This window comes from Aspergillus ruber, assembly GCF_000600275.1.
Source record: "Aspergillus ruber CBS 135680 unplaced genomic scaffold scaffold00028, whole genome shotgun sequence".
Taxonomy (NCBI): domain Eukaryota; kingdom Fungi; phylum Ascomycota; class Eurotiomycetes; order Eurotiales; family Aspergillaceae; genus Aspergillus; species Aspergillus ruber.
Window position 1 is genome coordinate 172,349 of NW_024467324.1, and position 16,791 is coordinate 189,139.

The 16,791-nt window shown below is 47.8% G+C and overlaps 7 protein-coding genes across 7 annotated transcripts; 3 read left to right on the plus strand and 4 right to left on the minus strand.

Annotated features, from left to right (window-relative positions):
• Positions 1 to 16: 16 nt before the first annotated feature.
• On the minus strand, positions 17 to 1,456 carry EURHEDRAFT_463209 (putative amino acid transporter; the record flags this gene model as incomplete). The annotated part of the gene is made up of 2 exons (XM_040784858.1): positions 17 to 76; positions 152 to 1,456. 2 exons carry the CDS (start codon positions 1,454 to 1,456, stop codon positions 17 to 19), a joined length of 1,365 nt encoding a protein of 454 aa, XP_040635906.1.
• A 1,902-nt stretch (positions 1,457 to 3,358) lies between these two features.
• EURHEDRAFT_517785 (NAD-dependent succinate-semialdehyde dehydrogenase) lies at positions 3,359 to 5,184 on the minus strand (the record flags this gene model as incomplete). Its single annotated transcript, XM_040786594.1, has 6 exons — positions 3,359 to 3,482; positions 3,572 to 3,833; positions 3,911 to 4,545; positions 4,617 to 4,992; positions 5,076 to 5,091; positions 5,143 to 5,184. The coding sequence occupies 6 exons, from the start codon at positions 5,182 to 5,184 to the stop codon at positions 3,359 to 3,361; spliced, it is 1,455 nt and encodes a 484-aa protein (XP_040635907.1).
• Positions 5,185 to 5,650: 466 nt separating this feature from the next.
• EURHEDRAFT_405336 (YjgF-like protein) lies at positions 5,651 to 6,253 on the plus strand (the record flags this gene model as incomplete). Its single annotated transcript, XM_040780375.1, has 2 exons — positions 5,651 to 5,902; positions 5,936 to 6,253. 2 exons carry the CDS (start codon positions 5,651 to 5,653, stop codon positions 6,251 to 6,253), a joined length of 570 nt encoding a protein of 189 aa, XP_040635908.1.
• Positions 6,254 to 7,604: 1,351 nt separating this feature from the next.
• Positions 7,605 to 8,778, minus strand: EURHEDRAFT_198382 (class II aldolase and Adducin N-terminal domain protein). Its single transcript, XM_040777929.1, has 2 exons — positions 8,387 to 8,778; positions 7,605 to 8,323 (listed from the first exon to the last, which is right to left on the minus strand). Exons 1-2 carry the CDS (start codon positions 8,674 to 8,676, stop codon positions 7,756 to 7,758), a joined length of 858 nt encoding a protein of 285 aa, XP_040635909.1. The 5' UTR covers positions 8,677 to 8,778; the 3' UTR covers positions 7,605 to 7,755.
• Positions 8,779 to 9,189: 411 nt separating this feature from the next.
• On the plus strand, positions 9,190 to 11,671 carry EURHEDRAFT_415639 (Zn(II)2Cys6 transcription factor). The gene is made up of 3 exons (XM_040782749.1): positions 9,190 to 9,557; positions 9,645 to 10,570; positions 10,635 to 11,671. The coding sequence occupies exons 1-3, from the start codon at positions 9,308 to 9,310 to the stop codon at positions 11,592 to 11,594; spliced, it is 2,136 nt and encodes a 711-aa protein (XP_040635910.1). The 5' UTR covers positions 9,190 to 9,307; the 3' UTR covers positions 11,595 to 11,671.
• Positions 11,672 to 11,950: 279 nt separating this feature from the next.
• On the plus strand, positions 11,951 to 14,036 carry EURHEDRAFT_388895 (putative FAD linked oxidase; the record flags this gene model as incomplete). The annotated part of the gene is made up of 8 exons (XM_040779757.1): positions 11,951 to 12,053; positions 12,108 to 12,280; positions 12,347 to 12,749; positions 12,818 to 13,012; positions 13,118 to 13,435; positions 13,504 to 13,808; positions 13,907 to 13,943; positions 14,016 to 14,036. Coding segments are annotated over 8 exons (1,536 nt in total). The 3' UTR covers positions 14,018 to 14,036.
• A 202-nt stretch (positions 14,037 to 14,238) lies between these two features.
• EURHEDRAFT_405340 (uncharacterized protein) lies at positions 14,239 to 15,937 on the minus strand (the record flags this gene model as incomplete). Its single annotated transcript, XM_040780376.1, has 3 exons — positions 14,239 to 14,640; positions 14,688 to 15,242; positions 15,296 to 15,937. The coding sequence occupies 3 exons, from the start codon at positions 15,935 to 15,937 to the stop codon at positions 14,239 to 14,241; spliced, it is 1,599 nt and encodes a 532-aa protein (XP_040635912.1).
• Between the last annotated feature and the right edge of the window lie 854 nt (positions 15,938 to 16,791).

Consider the following 16,791-nt stretch of genomic DNA (forward strand, 5'->3'; position numbering starts at 1 on the left):
TATAAAGGAAAGTAGTTCAAGACAGAGTACCGCACGAAAAGGTGCCGCCCACCTGGCCCTCTCGGTATTTTTCGATCTGTAGAGCCAACGTCAGAAATAGTCCTCAAAAGCAGCCGAGCCAACATTCTAGTCCAGAGGGTTTAATACTCACAATATCATACACGCTGGAATACGTGCCCAACACCAGCACCGTGATCCCAATCAGAAACACACAACAGTTGACCAGAGCCATGGCTAAATTCTTCATACTCGTCCATTCTCCCTCGCGAAGAAGCTTGAACCACATAATGGCAGGGAAGTAGAAAGCGAATCCGGTGATAAACAGAGATGAAGAGATGGAAATGAGGTTGTCGAAGAAAGGAATCACTTCGGCAATGACGAAAGCAAGAATAGTAATGAAAATTACGAGTGAGATCCATGTAATCCATCCCACTTTGGTGCTCACGAACCGGATGTTCGAATTTCGAAAGACACGGCCGTGAATAAGGCGTCCGAGGACAGTTGTGCAGATTGATCCGCTGATGAAGATGACGGGTAGTGCGACGCCGAACGTTACTCGGCTCAAGACATGCCCTGCAGAGAGTAGGGCTGGGCTTCTAACATCCTGGCCGACAAATGCGTAGATTGTTGCACCTGTGACCGTATAAATTATGATCTCAAGGATACTCAAAACTAGGACGGACTTGATGTAGTCCTTTGGGGTGTGCATCTCGTCCATAAAAGAGAACTGACACATGGCGAAGCTGTAGGCGAAGGTGAGATTGGCGATGGCAATAAAGGCGTCATAGAATGTGGCATTTGGACTGGGCCAAGCAGACCAACCGACATGAGACAGCCCGGGAGACTGGGTCGCTTGAACACCTGTGCCGATGATAGTGATGCCGATTGCGGCGATGATCGAGATAAAGTCAACATAGCCTAGGATGGCAATTTCTGCAAAGCTTGGCGGGATCGCAAGAAGGATAAGGATTACCATAGAAACAACAGCAAAGATACTAGAACAAATATCGCTTCCAGTGATTGTGACTAGAGCAATGGTGCCCGTGAGGCAATGCGAGCCCACCAAGAACAGTAGTTGCAATATAAGCATAAGGTTGATCAATTCATAGCCAAAATAGCCCATAATCAGTCTCCCTGCATCTGCGTAGTGTGTGACATCGGGGTATGCGACTTTCACCTGTCCAACGATGTAGCTGGTGTACATGGCAATGAGTCCGATCCCAACACAGCAGATCACGCCGGCAACCATGCCCAGAGTTGCAAAAGCAGCGGGGATCGAAAGACTACCCAAAGCAATGGCTTCGACAAACAGTAGGATGGTGAGGCGCTTCCACCCTAGTCTGTGGAATTTTTGTATCCCTTGCTCGTAGGTTCCCTGCTCCGTGTCGGAGATCTCGTCTATCTTGTCACCGTTTGACCCGGGGTTCACATGGACCTTCTCTTGGGTAGTATCCATCCCCGTCTTCGTGCTGTGGTCGGGGGCGATGCCGTTGATCAATTGCATAGTGAGTGTATAAGAGCTGATGGCAAAGAAGACTATTACAAGCCCACACTCCAAGCTTCCAGGGCTGCCCAAGTTGATAAGGGAAGAGGGATACGAGACATACACTGGAGTGGGTCCCATGTTCAGTAACTACGGACTAAGAATAACAGCTATCATCGTAGTCCTTCGTCAAGATGCGGGGTTAACAGAAGTCTAAGGTATGAGTTGCCTCATTCCAAATCCCATGACAAATTGACATCAGAACTGCTTATCATCAAGAGTAATTTTTTTTGTGATCTTTTACAAGATAACTCTTGACCAGTGTTACTTAATGACCTTATGCATATGACGTTCAGATAGAACGACACATGGAACAAGAACTATATGAACGCCTCCAAGCTATTGGACAAAGCCAGTGATGTCCAGGAGCCTACAGCCATGTTACCCCAGATATTTCTCACTGGGAACAAGTCCCAGATAAGGATTTATACTACCAATTGACAACGTCGTAATAGAATCAACCCTAATTGGATATTGGGCCGCGTTCCGGATCTTGTGGACCTCACTCCACACGTTCGGGGAAGCCTTCCTCATACTCCATACCGCGGAGATTGGCTCAGCTTATCATTTTCCTCACTTTGAATCATGATAGAAAATGGTATTCGCAGGCCAGGAATAGTACAATTACAATTTAATTAATAAGGAATGTTTGAGGTTTGCTTGGTCACAAGGACACCTTACACGTATCGATAAGCCAGAGCATAGCAATGATCATCGCATCTACATGTACTTTCTACTCTTTATATATGTAGGCCAATAAAATTCTAGCAAAAGACCCATCATGATTAATCCGTGTTAGCCATAAATGGTGTGAAAATACAAATGATTTCTCATTACATGCTTGCATCCCGTGGGCAGCATTGTATGGAATCCTAGCGCGATTGAATACGACCTTTTGCCCTGACTTTTGAAGGTTGCAACTGTCTAGATATATCTGATCATCTTAAAGCTATTAAAGCATGAAGAGGACCTTAGATATGAACAAACTCCCCTACGTTCTGAAACCCCTATTCGCAGACCACTCTTTCTTCCAGATCAATTCGGACCTGAAGACTGAAAATTTGGATGGAGCTCATCTCTTTGCCAGAATCAAAGCATGGTCTATGTTGTGGCGACAACATTAGATACCAATAGATTATTAATCAAAATAACAGTGACGTTGATCAATGAAGATAGTTGAGAGCAGAAAACGAAGGCTTTGGTTTGAGCCCAGGAAAAGCCGAGCCTTTACTGGGCCACTAACCCTATCATGATGGCTCTATTACACTGACCAATAGCTCATTGAATATTTATGTAGTTTGGTTATAATCGGCTTCATATGGTACCGGTAGCGGATCATTACTGGGCTTTCCGGACACCGGGCTTATCAGCTTGATCTCATTATGGGGCCATCAATTGGGAAATCCACAGCGTAGCCAATTGTTGGTTCAAATATATTGGGCTTAGGCCCCAGAATGTTCAGCCGTGTCTTTATGCAGAGTAAGTTCAATTGACGCCATCGGTCCATCTCACTGCTGTTCTTCTTTCCGCAAATGCGCTTTGTGTAAATATTTCAGCCTCTGGCAGAATCCTGGCTCTACGAGTAGTTATTGAAAGTGCGATAATCTCCTCTTTCCCATTTGTCTAAGTTGCATATTGGCCGTGGTAATCTTGACCAGCTGAGTATGGATTTTCCAGGCCTATCAACTAGTGCCTCAATGTTATGATTTTCCTTTGGGAATATAATGTTCATCGATTATTATAGTCATAAATGCATTATACAGTATAACAAAAGTCATTCGTTTTCTTCTTAGAAAGAACTATCTGCAGAGGCATCTATAAGGAAGACTTGTGGACTATTCTCACATTTCCAATGACAACTGTCTTTGTCTGAAGGTAGTCATCAATCCCGTATTTGCTTCCTTCACGACCCATTCCAGAGTGCTTGATACCGCTAAACCTATCGAATCGCTAATATGTGTCAGCAAAGGAAAATCCGGTGCTCATTGGGGAGTGACAGAATGACGAATGCCGTGGGAAAAAACTTACGGACTAGCAGCATCAGATATAACACCTGTATTGATAGCCATCATGCCAAACTGCAGAAGTTCTGAAACGCGGTTGAGTCGGGTAACATCTTGGGTGAAGATATACGCTGCCAACCCTACATCACACGCGTTGGAACTTGCGACAACCTCATCTTCCGTCTCAAAGCAGAAGATCGGCGCCACTGGATTGAAAATCTCCTCATTCACCAACCGCATAGCTGGAATGACACCAGTGATGATGGTGGGTCCAAAAAAGTTCGCTCCTTTATAGCAAGAGATGCTTCATCAGCTGAAATTATCCTTTTTGGCCCTTGACCTATCCTCCAGGGAGAGGACTTACCCAGCTCAGCCCTTCTCTTCCCGCCAATTTCCACCTTCGCGCGCCACTTGACAGCGTCATCGACAAGACCAGCAACCCTTTCCACTGCCGCAGAATGAATCAAAAGACCATGAATCGTTTTCTCATCGAAGCCATTTCCAACACGAAACTGGATAACCGCATTCTTGAGTCGTTGAATAAACTCTGTATAAATGCCTTTCTGAACATAGATCCGGTTGGAGCACACGCATGTCTGTCCCGAAGACTTGAACTTGCTTGCAATTGCGGCGTCCACGGCCAGATCGAGATCGGCATCCTGGAATACAATGAATGGAGCATTACCACCAAGCTCCAGGCCCAGTTTCTTGAATGAGTTGCTCGATTGTTGCATGAGAAGCTTCCCGATTCGAGTGAAACCAGTGAAGGAGAATTTGCGAACAGTTTCAGACGAGCACAACGCCTGTCCGATATCGGCAGTGTTCTCCAGCGCATTTACGCTATTAATAACACCGGCAGGTATTCCTGGCCGCTCACTGAGTTTGATCAAGGCATTAGCAGTAAAAGATGTTTCACCTGCGGTCTTGACGACTACTGTACAACCAGCCGCTAATGCGGGACCAAGTTTCCTAGTGATCATGGCAGCAGGAAAGTTCCATCTGTAGTGTAAAATAACGTCAGCCATTTATAATAGTTTGAAATCTAGTAAGCGAGGATGAAGGTTACTGACGGTGTGATGAGGCCGCATACGTCGACGGACTCTTTCAAAACGGAAACCCTGAAATTAGGCTGGCTATGTGGAATGGCATCGCCATCGCCATAGACCCGTGCAGCCTCTTCCGAGAACCATTCAAGGAAGCTGGTGGCAAAGAGAATCTCACCAGCGGCATCTGCTTTGGCCTTGCCGTTTTCCAAAGTGATGAGCGTGGCCAGATCCTGTTGGTTCTCCATGATCAACTCATACCATCGACGCAGAAGCCGACCACGGTTACGACCAGTGCGGAAACGCCATGCAGGAAGTGCAGCGGCCGCAGTATCAATGGCCTTTTGTGTGTCCTTGGAGTCAGATGCAGGACAAGATCCGATAATGTCTCCGTTTGCCGGGTCTGAAATCAAGAACAGAACAGTCAGCAATGGATGCTCAAGACAACCATAGAAATACAGAAGCCATTGATAACTGTCTACTCACCTGTGACATTGAATCGCTTACCAGATGCAGCATGAATTCATTCGCCGGCGATGTAATTTTGGCCGACCAGCAAGGAGGGTTCCTTTAAGCGGATGTTCGTAGCAGCCATTGTTTAATCTGAATAAATTCTAACGGACAGTGTGAGGTTTACAATAAATATGAAATCCAAGCCTCCCATTATTTGTACAATGCCGATTTTATATAATAGCTCTTGAACCATGGCCATATCTAGCGATGCTCGACCCGCTCGGTATTCAGTCCAAGGTCCATCGATTTTCGGAAACGGTATGTGACAGCTTGGGGAAAGCGACGGAGAAAGTCTCCCCCAAGCATCACTTTGTTTTTGCACCATCCCTGGCGCTCCAGTGCTTTGATTCATGGAATTCATCTACGGGATAACGTTGGACATACATCGGTAAGGTCATATTATACTTTATATATATAATTACACCTCATTCATGTACTCATCGTCGACTCATTCCTTTTTTCACTACATAGAACCCATCAGCTACTGATTTTTAATGCATTTATCCTTTTCCACCGGTACCTTTCCAACAAACGGCCCTCTTTTTAATATGCCGAAGATCATAGAGACGGTGGGTCTTGCCAACACCATCAGTGGCTACTATGCACCCGCAGCAGTTTCACCCACTAGCAAGCTAATCCATGTTGCTGGTCAGCCAGGGGGCACAAAGAGCGGTGTTGTACCGGACGACTACGAGTCGCAGATTCACCTGGCTCTGTTGAATCTACGAAAGATAATTATCGCTGCTGGATCTTCCACTGAGCATATTCTCAAGCTCAACCTTTTCATTGTCGGCCACGACGTGGCCAATCGCAAGTATACTCGCCATATATAGCGCTTCCTCAACGGATACTGGCCAGCGATTACCCTGGTTCCAGTTACCGAACTTGCTGTCCCATTATGGCTATTCGAGATCGATGCCGTTGTCGCCTTAACAGAGCCTTCTCTTCCTCCTTCTCTCCCCTCAGTGAACGAAACCAGAGACGTCATAGTCATCGGTGCTGGCCTTGCTGGTCTTTCAGCCGCTCATGATGTTCTACGTGTGGTTCTATCTTGTATTGTCCTCGAAGCGCGGGATCGTGTTGGTGGCAAGACATGGAGCACACCGCTGAGATTCCCCCCTCCATTCTACCGTAGCAGTTACCGGACATAGTAGATATCGTTTAAAGTAGATTCCCAAGCCCAATGCACATTGGTTCCGCCAACTTCTGACATCCAATAGATCGAGAGCGATTGAATTGCGCGCGGAGCCAATCGTGTGCCTCCGCAGTCAGATTCCTACCCTAGAAAAGTGGATAACCGTGCAAAAGCCTCACTATGATTGGCCACGGCTTTCGTGCTCAATGATAACTAAAGCATACTATCATAATACCTAGGCTTAGGTGGCCCGGAGGCTGCATCATAGAAGTATTTTGTAATGTTTAGAAAGCTTTGTCTGCCATTAAGAACCCTACCGCTAGCATCTTCATCGGCGCCACAGAGAGATCGCACGGTGATATCTTGCACGATCATCCGGACGTCCAGATAATCATCCCTTTTGACAGCCCCGGAGCTCCAGCTCGACTCGCCGAAAAGCAGCCGGGGGCTATATCAACATATACAACTCTCACGGCGACCTCGAGGTAAGCTTAGATACCAGTGTCCGTCGCACTCGCTGACGCAAGCTCCTCTACAACGCATCGTACAGCTTAGTCGCCATGATCTTGCGCACGTGCCGACGGGATAACTGATTTCCCTGATGACCTCCTCGAGGCTGTGTTTTGTGGTAAACCTATTTATACTGAATCCAAACCATCCATGTTCCAAGAGATTGAGATGGAGGATATTGTGGGTTAGTTACTGCATCATGGAGAATTCAAAGGTGTCCCTATGCCCATACTTCGCACTGTGTACGGTGTGTTCAAGAGATTGCAGCTTAAAGTCAAGGAGAGAAAGAGCCTGTGGGAATCTAGATTCACTGTTGAAAATCCGTATCGATGGATCAGCTCGACTATGGTTGCGTGAGATCTAAAGTTGCCTTGCCATAGACTTGGCGCTCAAATCCATAGCTTATAGCATCATGCAATGCAATTGGTATCACCTATCCTTAGTTCTTCGTTCGGCTGAAGTGCCTTAATTAGAACTTATCGATCAATGGGAACGCGGGTTCAAGAAGGCAAAGAGTACGGTAAATTGCATGCATTTAGAAGTTTGATTTGCAATTTACAGGGACGTGACTAGTTAAAATTGCTTGACGGAACAGGAACTGAGAGCTCATTTGGAACCATCGGTTCGTGACATTGAATTTTTTCGGACTATCTGTAACAATCCACAAGAGAATATCATATTGGAAGGATGGTTACTCCAACCATAACAGGCACTGACTATCATATCTATTTAATAATAGTAGATAGTTATAGCGGATCTTGTAGAATAAAGAATGCCCACGCTTTGAGGATTCTCGAGGAATAATGCCTGAAAGAGTCCAGGGTTCGATTACCAAATGATTAAACAATACAACCAACGAGCCCTGGCCCCGTGAAAGAAATATATTTAGTGTTATACCAGTTTAATCGCCCTTGCAAAGTTCATTGTTCGACTTCCAGATTTCATATTCAAAGTCCGGCTGGAATTCCGTGTAGAGAGTTTCCTACATGAAGATGTTTAGCATCCTTCCTAAAAAATTATGATGGAACTCTCTTTTGATTTTTGAAGCTCGCAACTTACCGGATCAGCGTTTACCTTGGCGGTGGATTTGGCTACCTGCTCTTCGACCATGTTCTTGGGGAGACCGGTGCTCTCCACCATGATCTGAACCTCGCAGGAGCGCTCCATCAGACTGAATAAGTAAGCGGCCTCGTCGACAGTGCTACCTGTAGTCAAGAGTCCATGGTTTTGGAGCACCATGACCCGGCCCTTCTCTCCTAGGGCTTTAGCAATGTGCTTGCCCTCCTCGGCGCCCAGTACTACGCCGCCAAAGGCCTTGTATACGGCCTGGGAGCCCCAGAAGTTACAGGTATCTTGGTTAATGATGTCGAGGGGTCGCCCGAACGTAGACCAAGCCTTCCCGGCAGGGGAATGAGTATGGCACGCAGCGTGAATATCCGGTCGTGCCCGGTGGATAGCGCTGTGAATCATAAAACCGGCGGCATTGGTAGCGGTTTTGTTGCCGCCGATCACCTGGCCATTCTCATCGATCTGCACCATGTCACTGGCCTTAAGCATGCCGAAGTGCTTTCCCATGCTGGAGCAATTTGTTAGTGGTCAGATTTTTCGTGAAAATGTTGCAGAGAAGGCCAGATCTTACGGGTTGATCCAAAAGGTCGAGGATTCTACGGGATCGCGCACGCTGATGTGTCCACTGGTGCCCTCTGTGAAGCCCCTGCGCGCAAAGACCCGGAACGCACCGGCCATATGCTCTAGCTGCCATTGGCGCTTCTTATAGGGGTCTTCAATATTAGGAATGCCGGGGAACCCGTAGCCACCGGTTGCGAGTGCAGCGTGAGCGCCAGTGGTCTGCTTGGGGAGTTCGGCGATGGGTGAGATGGAGTGACCAGACTCCTCAACCGGCTGAATGGTGTTGGTGGTGGTGATCATATTGGATTTCCTTTCTAAAAAGCAGAGTTTGCGAGAGAGAAGCAAGTTTAATTAACGATATCTCCGTGGTCTGGCTTGATTATAACTGGGACAAAATTCGTGTCGAGGAAATCAACATGGACTCGAGTTTATAAAAGTGCATCCATCGTAAGTCATGCAACGTGATATCAAACTGGCTGAGGCCATCCTTGGCTGACGGGGCGCTATGCTGGGTGTCGGTGCTGGTAAAGACTTGCTCTCGATGCGTTGTAGAGGAAAGCCACGCCGACGCCGTGAGATTCCCGCTTCCCGGCGCCCACGACTACCCCAGACTGCGTCGTTGATAGTCTGGGGTCAAAGAAAAGGCAGTAGCCATCAATGCAAATTATTTTCGGGCCGCTCTACTCCATATGAGAACGGTTGTGTTTGGCTGCATCACTCGGCTATGACTGCTGGACTGCCACGGAACTGACAGTTTACCTTCCCCGCGGTGTGAAATTCCTCCGCATATTTTATTAGTTCTACATTCACGTTGTCACTTTCCGCTGGGTTTGGTCCCCCTTCATACAGCCTGGCATTTTTCTAGAGGCGGTTTCATCATTTCCCTATCTCATCACCATCGTATGCACAGGCGGGAAGTGGCTCCGATCAGATGTTCCCCCCAACTCGGCCTCGGAAACGTACGAAAACGTTCACTGGATGCTGGACTTGCCGCACTCGAAAAATAAAGTGCGACGAGGCTAAGCCTTGCTGCCGCCAGTGCCATGAAAAGGGTCTCGTCTGCGAAGGATACACTGCCCGTCTGCAGTGGCTCGCTCCAGTTACAGGCAAGCGAGCACTCCACTCCGAAGACCCGTCTGGGTCTTCAATGAGTAAATCTCTCAGACGTCTCATGCCTACTGGTGAGTAATGCGTAGTCAAATTTTCCACTGTCCTCTCCTGCATTGTAATTCGATCTCCGGCGCATTTCATTGACGCGTCAACATTAGAGCCTCTTGAGTCGGTTTTGGATTGGCATCAAATTGATAGTATCTTGCGTTACCTCGATTCGCTGGAGTTTCTGGCAAACTCGCGCAGTCAAGGTCTCAGCGCCAATATCGAGAATTTCGGGGTTTTTAGCCTTGAAGAGGGCTCCTCTCCGGCCCGCGTTGATGAACTCGATGTCATACGTCCTTCCACGGCCCAAGCCTGCCAATCGGATTGCGGGTCTGACTTTATTATCGATTCCGAGTCGGTCTTTCTAGGTTCCGAGCCTTCAAATGCTTTCTTTGAACTAGAGGCCGCATGCAAACTGAGTGACCATCATGGGCAACAATTGCCCTTAAACTTTCCACCTCAACCAGATTCGACTGCGTCGGCCATCTCGGTACTTCCGGAGATCATTTCCAGTCTGCCAAGCAGTTTCGGCAACGCTGTACATGGCCAATCTCTCGACTCTGAGGGAGTATTCCCCCACGACAGTGATCCAATGAACAAGAGGCTGGACTTTGCGACTATAACCAAATCACCGGACAACATGATAGTCCCCTTCCAGGAACGGTTCTTGATGTGGCACTACAAAGAACGGGTGGTGAATTTGTTTTGTGTAATTGACAATGCGAAGAGCCCTTGGAAAACAATCCACCTGCCCCGAGTCCTGCAATGTAGTGGAGAGCTGAGTTTTGGGGGACCTACGACGCGGATTCGCGATGCGCTACGGAACTCTCTACTTTCCATCAGTGCTTTTTACCTCTCTAACGAGGGTCGAGATCACAAGCGTAATGACGAGGCTGCAAATTGGGGCACGATCGCCTCGCGATATCGCTGCGACGCCATCGGACTCCTTAAGTGCGCAGTGGAGACCGACCTCTATGCTGATGAAAAAATCAAGTATAAGGAGTTTCTTGCCACGATGCTTTCTATGGTCACAATTAATGCAAGTCATTTGCTCCCATCCTGCGAAGGTGATATTTCAGCCCTTGCTAATCTTCTCCTTTCAGGTTATGTCAGGGGACACCAGTACGTGCGGCGTTCATCTGGACGGTGCCGAGAAGCTTATCAGCTATATGAATGCTCGAAAATCCAGTTTTTCTCGAAAAGCTCAGTCCCTCCATCGCATATATCTTTATTTGCGCGTGATATATGAAAGCACATCTAGAAGGAGACCCAGAAGCGGGGCCTCTCGGTTTTCGCCATCGTTGGGCTCACAAAGAACGTTCGGTCCCCGGCCAGCATCCCCCATGCAGCACCTCTTTATTCAAGACGACGAGACACCCTCATCCATAATGCCCATGGAAGCTGGTGTTATGGTGAGCCAGGGCCCAGGATCGGAGGTTTCTGCCTACGAATGCATTTACGGTATACCCCAGAGTCTTCTGCTTCTCTTGAAGGAATCGATCGAAGTCATAGATGATGTGAATAGCTGTCGCACGAATGCTGAGAGCTCGTCCATTCCCGCATCCTTGAGTCAATTGTGTGACGAGCTTGAACAAAAGATCATGGATTGGCCACTTGACGAACGTTTCCGGCGTTACGAAGAATCTAAGGACAGCGTCAGTGCCACCATCATCTACCACCAGACACGAGCCTTTCTCAATGCCCTTATCATATATTTTTCTCAGAGTGTAATGTTAATAAGCCATCGCTACCTTCGACAATATGTCCAGGCAGTTCTGGACAGCATCGAAGCCATCGAGCAGCTCAAGGCAGAGACCAAAATCCTTGCTGCTCCGCTCTTCTGGCCAGCATTCATGGGTGCCACGGAAGCCTTTGAGCCTAGACTCCAAGAACGCTTTCGACAGTGGTATGGGAGAGTGGAAGTATATGGGGTTGAAGCTGTGAGGACTGGCATACAAGTCGTGCACGAGGTCTGGAAACAAGGGCCGACAATGAACCGGCAGGTGGATACTGGTTGGCGAAGCGTTGTGGAAAAAAGAGGCGACTGTCTCATGTTAACATGAGATCTACAATTATCGCTGATGTAGTTAATGTTATCTGACCAGGTAGTCTTTCAATCCGAGCCTCATCGTAACGGGCCTCTAGTCCACTGAGTCACGACCCTCCTTATCACGTCAAAAAAAAAAAAAAAAAAAAAAAAAAAAAAAAAAAGAAAGAAAGAAATCAACACCTTAGAGGAACAATGGGTAGATATCTCCTCGCTGACACTTGCCCTCAGTCGAGGTGTCTCAACCGAGCAGAGACCCACCTTTCCCTAGCTCCTTTGTACTTTCAACCCCCCCCCTTAGGATCTCATAAGACACGTCTCAAGCCTTTGACATAACCATCCGAGCACCCATAAAAGAATTTCCTGAGACAAATGGCAGACAAGATTCGTCGGTTGGGTAACCTCAGAGGGGTTGCTACTCGGCCACGCTGGACATCGGTTTCCCGCGGTCCGATGTGGCGTCGTTTCTACAACTGTACCAACCCAAGGAGAGCACATGAGATTTCAAGGTCACTCACTTCAGTGACAGGTATTGACAGGCGCACTTTGAGTCTGGTGGTTGCTACAGTCGCTGGCCTGGCTGGCTATGGTATATCGAGAATACCGAGCGGTAATGCGAGAACACCAGAGAGTATCGTTGCTATTCTGGATTCTGAGCGAATACCCACGGTCAAATACGCGACGTTGGAAGACATGAAAAAGGTCAATTCAACCTGGCCACTTGTCCATACCACATGCGCAAAATCCTGACAATATCCCATTCAACAGGCCATAGCCGAAATAGAACACGCACTCCATGATACCGAAGACATTATCTCAACTGATGATGAAGACCTCAAGGTGCACGGGTTCTCAGAATGGTCATCTGTCAAACTCGATACCTTGCCCATCGCCGTCGCATACCCGCGGAATACGGAGCAGGTCAGCACAATCGCCCGCATCTGCCACAGATGGAAAGTCCCCATAATTCCGTACAGTGGTGGCAGCAGCCTGGAGGGCCATACTGATGCACCTTTCGGTGGCGTGAGCATAGATTTTGTCTACATGGACCAGATCATCAAGATTAATGAGAATGATATGGATGTAGTGGTGCAACCCAGTGTCCAATGGGTAGATTTGAATCGAAAGTTGAAACAAACGGGCAGAGACTTGTTCTTTCCCATGGATCCCGGTTAGTACAAGGTGTGATTTTATTGCGATGGCTCTGCTTTTTTATTAACCCTAACCTATCCTAAAAAGCTCCCAGCGCAAAGATCGGGGGAATGATCAGCACAAATTGCTCGGGCACCAACGCAGTGCACTACGGTACAATGCGCGACTGGGTCATCAATCTAACCGTGGCCCTAGCTGATGGCAGTGTTATAAAGACTCGTCAACGACCTCGCAAGTGTAGCGCCGGATACAACCTCAACTGGCTCTTCGTAGGCTCTGAGGGTACGCTTGGAATTGTGATCGAAGCCACACTGAAGCTGGCGGTTCTTCCAGAACGCTAATCTGTCGCTGTTGTCCCTTTCGAAACAAAACACGATGCCGTCCTAGCAGCCACCAAGGTTATCCAGAAAGGGATCCCCGTTGCAGCCCTCGAGCTTATGGATGAAGCTCAGATACGCATCTTGAACGATGGGGGTGTGACTCGCCCACGTGTATGGAAAGAAAAGCCGACTCTTTTTATGAAGTTTTCTGGGTTCAAGGGTATGTTGAATGAGACTATTGAAAAGGTCAAACGTGTTACTGGTGCTTATGGCTCGAACGGCTTTGAATTTGCCCGCGATGAGCGCGAGCAGGAGCTTTTGTGGTCGGCGCGGAAGGAGTCCCTATACTCGCTTCTCGCGCTTCGCAAAGAGGGCGAAGAATTGTGTACGTTGAACATCCCTATATCTATTGAAAATTGTCGAATTGCCCTGCTGAAGCCTATTAACCATCAGGGAACACTGATGTCGCAGTCCCACTAAGCTGCCTAGCCGACGTTATTGTGGCAAGTAAAGAAAAAGCAGCATCTCTGGGTCTAAACGCCTGTGTAAAAGGCCACCTGGGTGATGGTAACTTCCATGAGAACATCACATACGACAATACGAATCAAGAGGAGTTTGGAAAGGTCAAAATAGCTGTAAATAGCATGGTTAAGCGTGCCATAGAAATGGAAGGCACTTGTACAGGTGAGCACGGCATTGGGTTTGGTAAAAAGGAAGCACTCCGACAGGAATTAGGCGACCGGACTATATTATTCATGGTATGCTTTTTTTCCAGAGCCTGCATAAAATCGAGAAACTCTTTTGGGTGAACTTTCAGTGTCTTGAAGAACTTGCTAATTCTGGGAATAACGTATAGAAAATTTCAAGGGAGCCTTTGACCCCCACTGGATTATGTATGATTGCAATTCATGACTTTTCTTCGTGTCCTTATGCATGATAAATACTGACATAGATGTTTTTAACAGGAACCCAGGGAAGGTATTTGATCGGTAAATTCAGACTATTCAGTTTCGGATTTAATACTTTGATATGGTCGCGGTGGCCAGTTAGCGAATTTGTGCCAGGGCCGTCAGGTGTTTTGGCAAGCTAGGAAACTTCTCTTAATTAATAGAATGTGTTGTGTTGTGCAGCCTGTCAGATAATCTATCCAAAGCTAACATCCCAAGCCCAGTCAATTATAGCACCGTATTAAAGAACACCGGCCTCCGACAGTTCCATCATGTCTCCAAGCCGAGCATCCAGCTCTCTGGCCTCCTTCTTCTCCTCCTCCGTAGGTAGATTGACTATCATAAGATATAGCACATCTTTCTGCAACTTTTTCTTAACAAACTGCCTTCCTGTGCCAGAGACCAGTCGACCGTCTCGTGAGGAATCTTCAGGCCGTCTGAGAAGGCGGTTAATGCCCAATGCTTCATTCCTCTTTCCATGTAATTTATTTAACCCTGGAACAGGGACATGGCCGCCGGTAACTAAAGAGATTATTGATCCGCTGTTTGCTGGGTGGTTGGGGTCATTGAATCGTGATTTCATAGGTTTACGTTGCTCAGCGGGCAGAACTAAAGGGGTTCCTGGATGTTTCGCTTCCTTGGTCTTTGTAAGCAAGCAGTGTCATGATGGGGGATATGAATTTGACACACATAGAAAACCACTGCTCTTCTATCCATATAGTCATTGACCCAATTTCCAGCCCCTTTGAATTTGTTCATGACTCCCTCATCTTGCGAAGCTTGCGCTGCGATCTGATCTAGATCGGGATAGATCAGGCTTGCAGTCTCTGGCAGTTCCAGCTCCGAGTTTGTCTCACCACTCTGGATCCTAATATTATCCAAACCCTTTTTGAACTTTGACTTGTTTGGATCAGCATTGCTCCACTTCTCAACTGTCTGGTTGATATCGAGTTTCTCCTTCTTGGAGAGAGTCTTCTTGACGGAGCCAGCCACGTTACCCAATAGTCCTTGTTGTGAACTGGGAATGTCGGGCTTGAACGCCATCACTACGGCAAACAGGCCACGCGGCATGAACAAATCACGATTGGCCATCTCGAGAAACGTATTCGCACGAGTACGCTTTTGTAATTCGCGAGCCGCTCCGGCAACTATCGCAACTATTGTACCAACAATCATGGCCGCGGGGGATGGAATAGAACCTGCGATTTGGGCGGCGATGAAAATTACATCGATCCACGCAGAGGCCTACATTTAGTCAGAGTCAATATGATTAGCCATCGGAAAGCGGGCAAACCAACATGATTCACTGCATCCAAGTATTCCAAAAACTGCAGAAACACATCCTGGCTGATACCACAATCGTCCAATACAGGTGCGTACGCACGCACAAATCCGCGGTCCTTATTTCTAGGCCGGCGTTGAGGAACGATGACGGGACAAGGAAGACGCTGTGCTAAATCAGGAACTGGTCCCGCCATGGCGACAAGCTCGCGAGCCAACGCTTCCCTCTGCTTTATCTTCTTCTCCTCTGCTTCGTCTGGTTCGGGAGCTGGTGTATCCGGAGTCTCCTCGGCCATCGCAGCCGCTATCGTCTCACCGTGCGTTTGCGTCCGTGGTCTTACAGATTCGACCACATCGTCGAGCTGCCAGATAGCCTCATCCTGGTCGTAGCCTTCCAGATAGTCTAGGGGGTCTCTCGCGGATTGGTGCGCATTGCTCCGCTGGTCACCAACGTTACGACCGATAAAATGCTCGGTCTGCGCGAGGCCTTCAACGGTAGCCTGGCCAGCATTTTCTGCAGTATCGGAAGCATTTGTTGTACAGGGGGCTGGCGACGTGGAAGATGGCTGGTTGGATGATGACGGCCGATCGCGGGCGGCATGGATGGCTTCCGATGTCAACCCAAGGCCCGTTCTAAGGACTTTTACGAGGAGAGGCATTTCGGACGACTTTGGATTGCAGCAAGGAATGTAGTATGTGAATTATGATGGATTGCTGACTCGCGATAGCTGGTCGATACTCGGGCCATATATGTGTACACATGGGACCAATGCGTTGTATAAGCCCGCCACGGTTGGGCCCCGGATGGTACCAAAAATAGTCATGAGCTTCGTATGGTCCATAGGTAGCTTTTCCTGGTCAAGTAAATACAGTTGCCAAGACACTTATGGGGCTAAGCCTTTTCGTCTTATGCCACCGTGCATGGCCTGAACACTTTGCTTGCGCTTTGCCTAAAGAGGAAAATAACGTCGCCAAGAGGCTAAACCCTCACATAGTGATGATGAGCCGCGGGGCATAATTTGGACAAATCAAAATGATTATAGAAAACTCTTATGGGCCGTCATAAAATGACATATAGAAAACCAGATTATTGATAGCGCAAGGCGATAGAAACTTCTCAGGTGCATACAGAGCTTAAAGAAAGACAAGAAACATCCGCTTTCCGACATAGACAGCAAAGACACAGCAACAGCAGTATGAGAGACCGATTCTTCATAGAACGACACAAAGACTGCCCAAGCAACTAGAGGGGTATTTGTCAATATGTCCGTGCTTCTATCGTGAAGGCTGTGTAGCTGAATTTGGGTAGGAAGACGGGGTCGAGTGGTGTTTCGGATGAGGCTGAGATGAGCGAGGTCTTAGATTATTTCCAGCATCTGGCCTCTGACTCTTCCTCTTATGGCTGAAGAACAATCCAAGAGAGAGACACATGATGCTTCGTCAGAGTAATGACTTGGTTTCCAGAGGAAGGGTTGTTCAGTCCGGCGGTAGATGCAATGTGGGATTCTGAGCA

What these genes read in the sequence shown, in the direction of transcription:
- EURHEDRAFT_198382 (XM_040777929.1), bottom strand. Translation starts at nt 8,676, where the DNA reads ATGATCACCACCACCAACACCATTCAGCCGGTTGAGGAGTCTGGTCAC. An exon ending in TCGACCTTTTGGATCAACCC is followed by an intron (nt 8,324 to 8,386) that starts GTAAGATCTGGC and finishes AAATTGCTCCAG; the next exon opens with CATGGGAAAGCACTTCGGCA.
- EURHEDRAFT_415639 (XM_040782749.1), top strand. Translation starts at nt 9,308, where the DNA reads ATGTTCCCCCCAACTCGGCCTCGGAAACGTACGAAAACGTTCACTGGA. An exon ending in CAGACGTCTCATGCCTACTG is followed by an intron (nt 9,558 to 9,644) that starts GTGAGTAATGCG and finishes CGTCAACATTAG; the next exon opens with AGCCTCTTGAGTCGGTTTTG. An exon ending in TTTCTATGGTCACAATTAAT is followed by an intron (nt 10,571 to 10,634) that starts GCAAGTCATTTG and finishes TTCTCCTTTCAG; the next exon opens with GTTATGTCAGGGGACACCAG.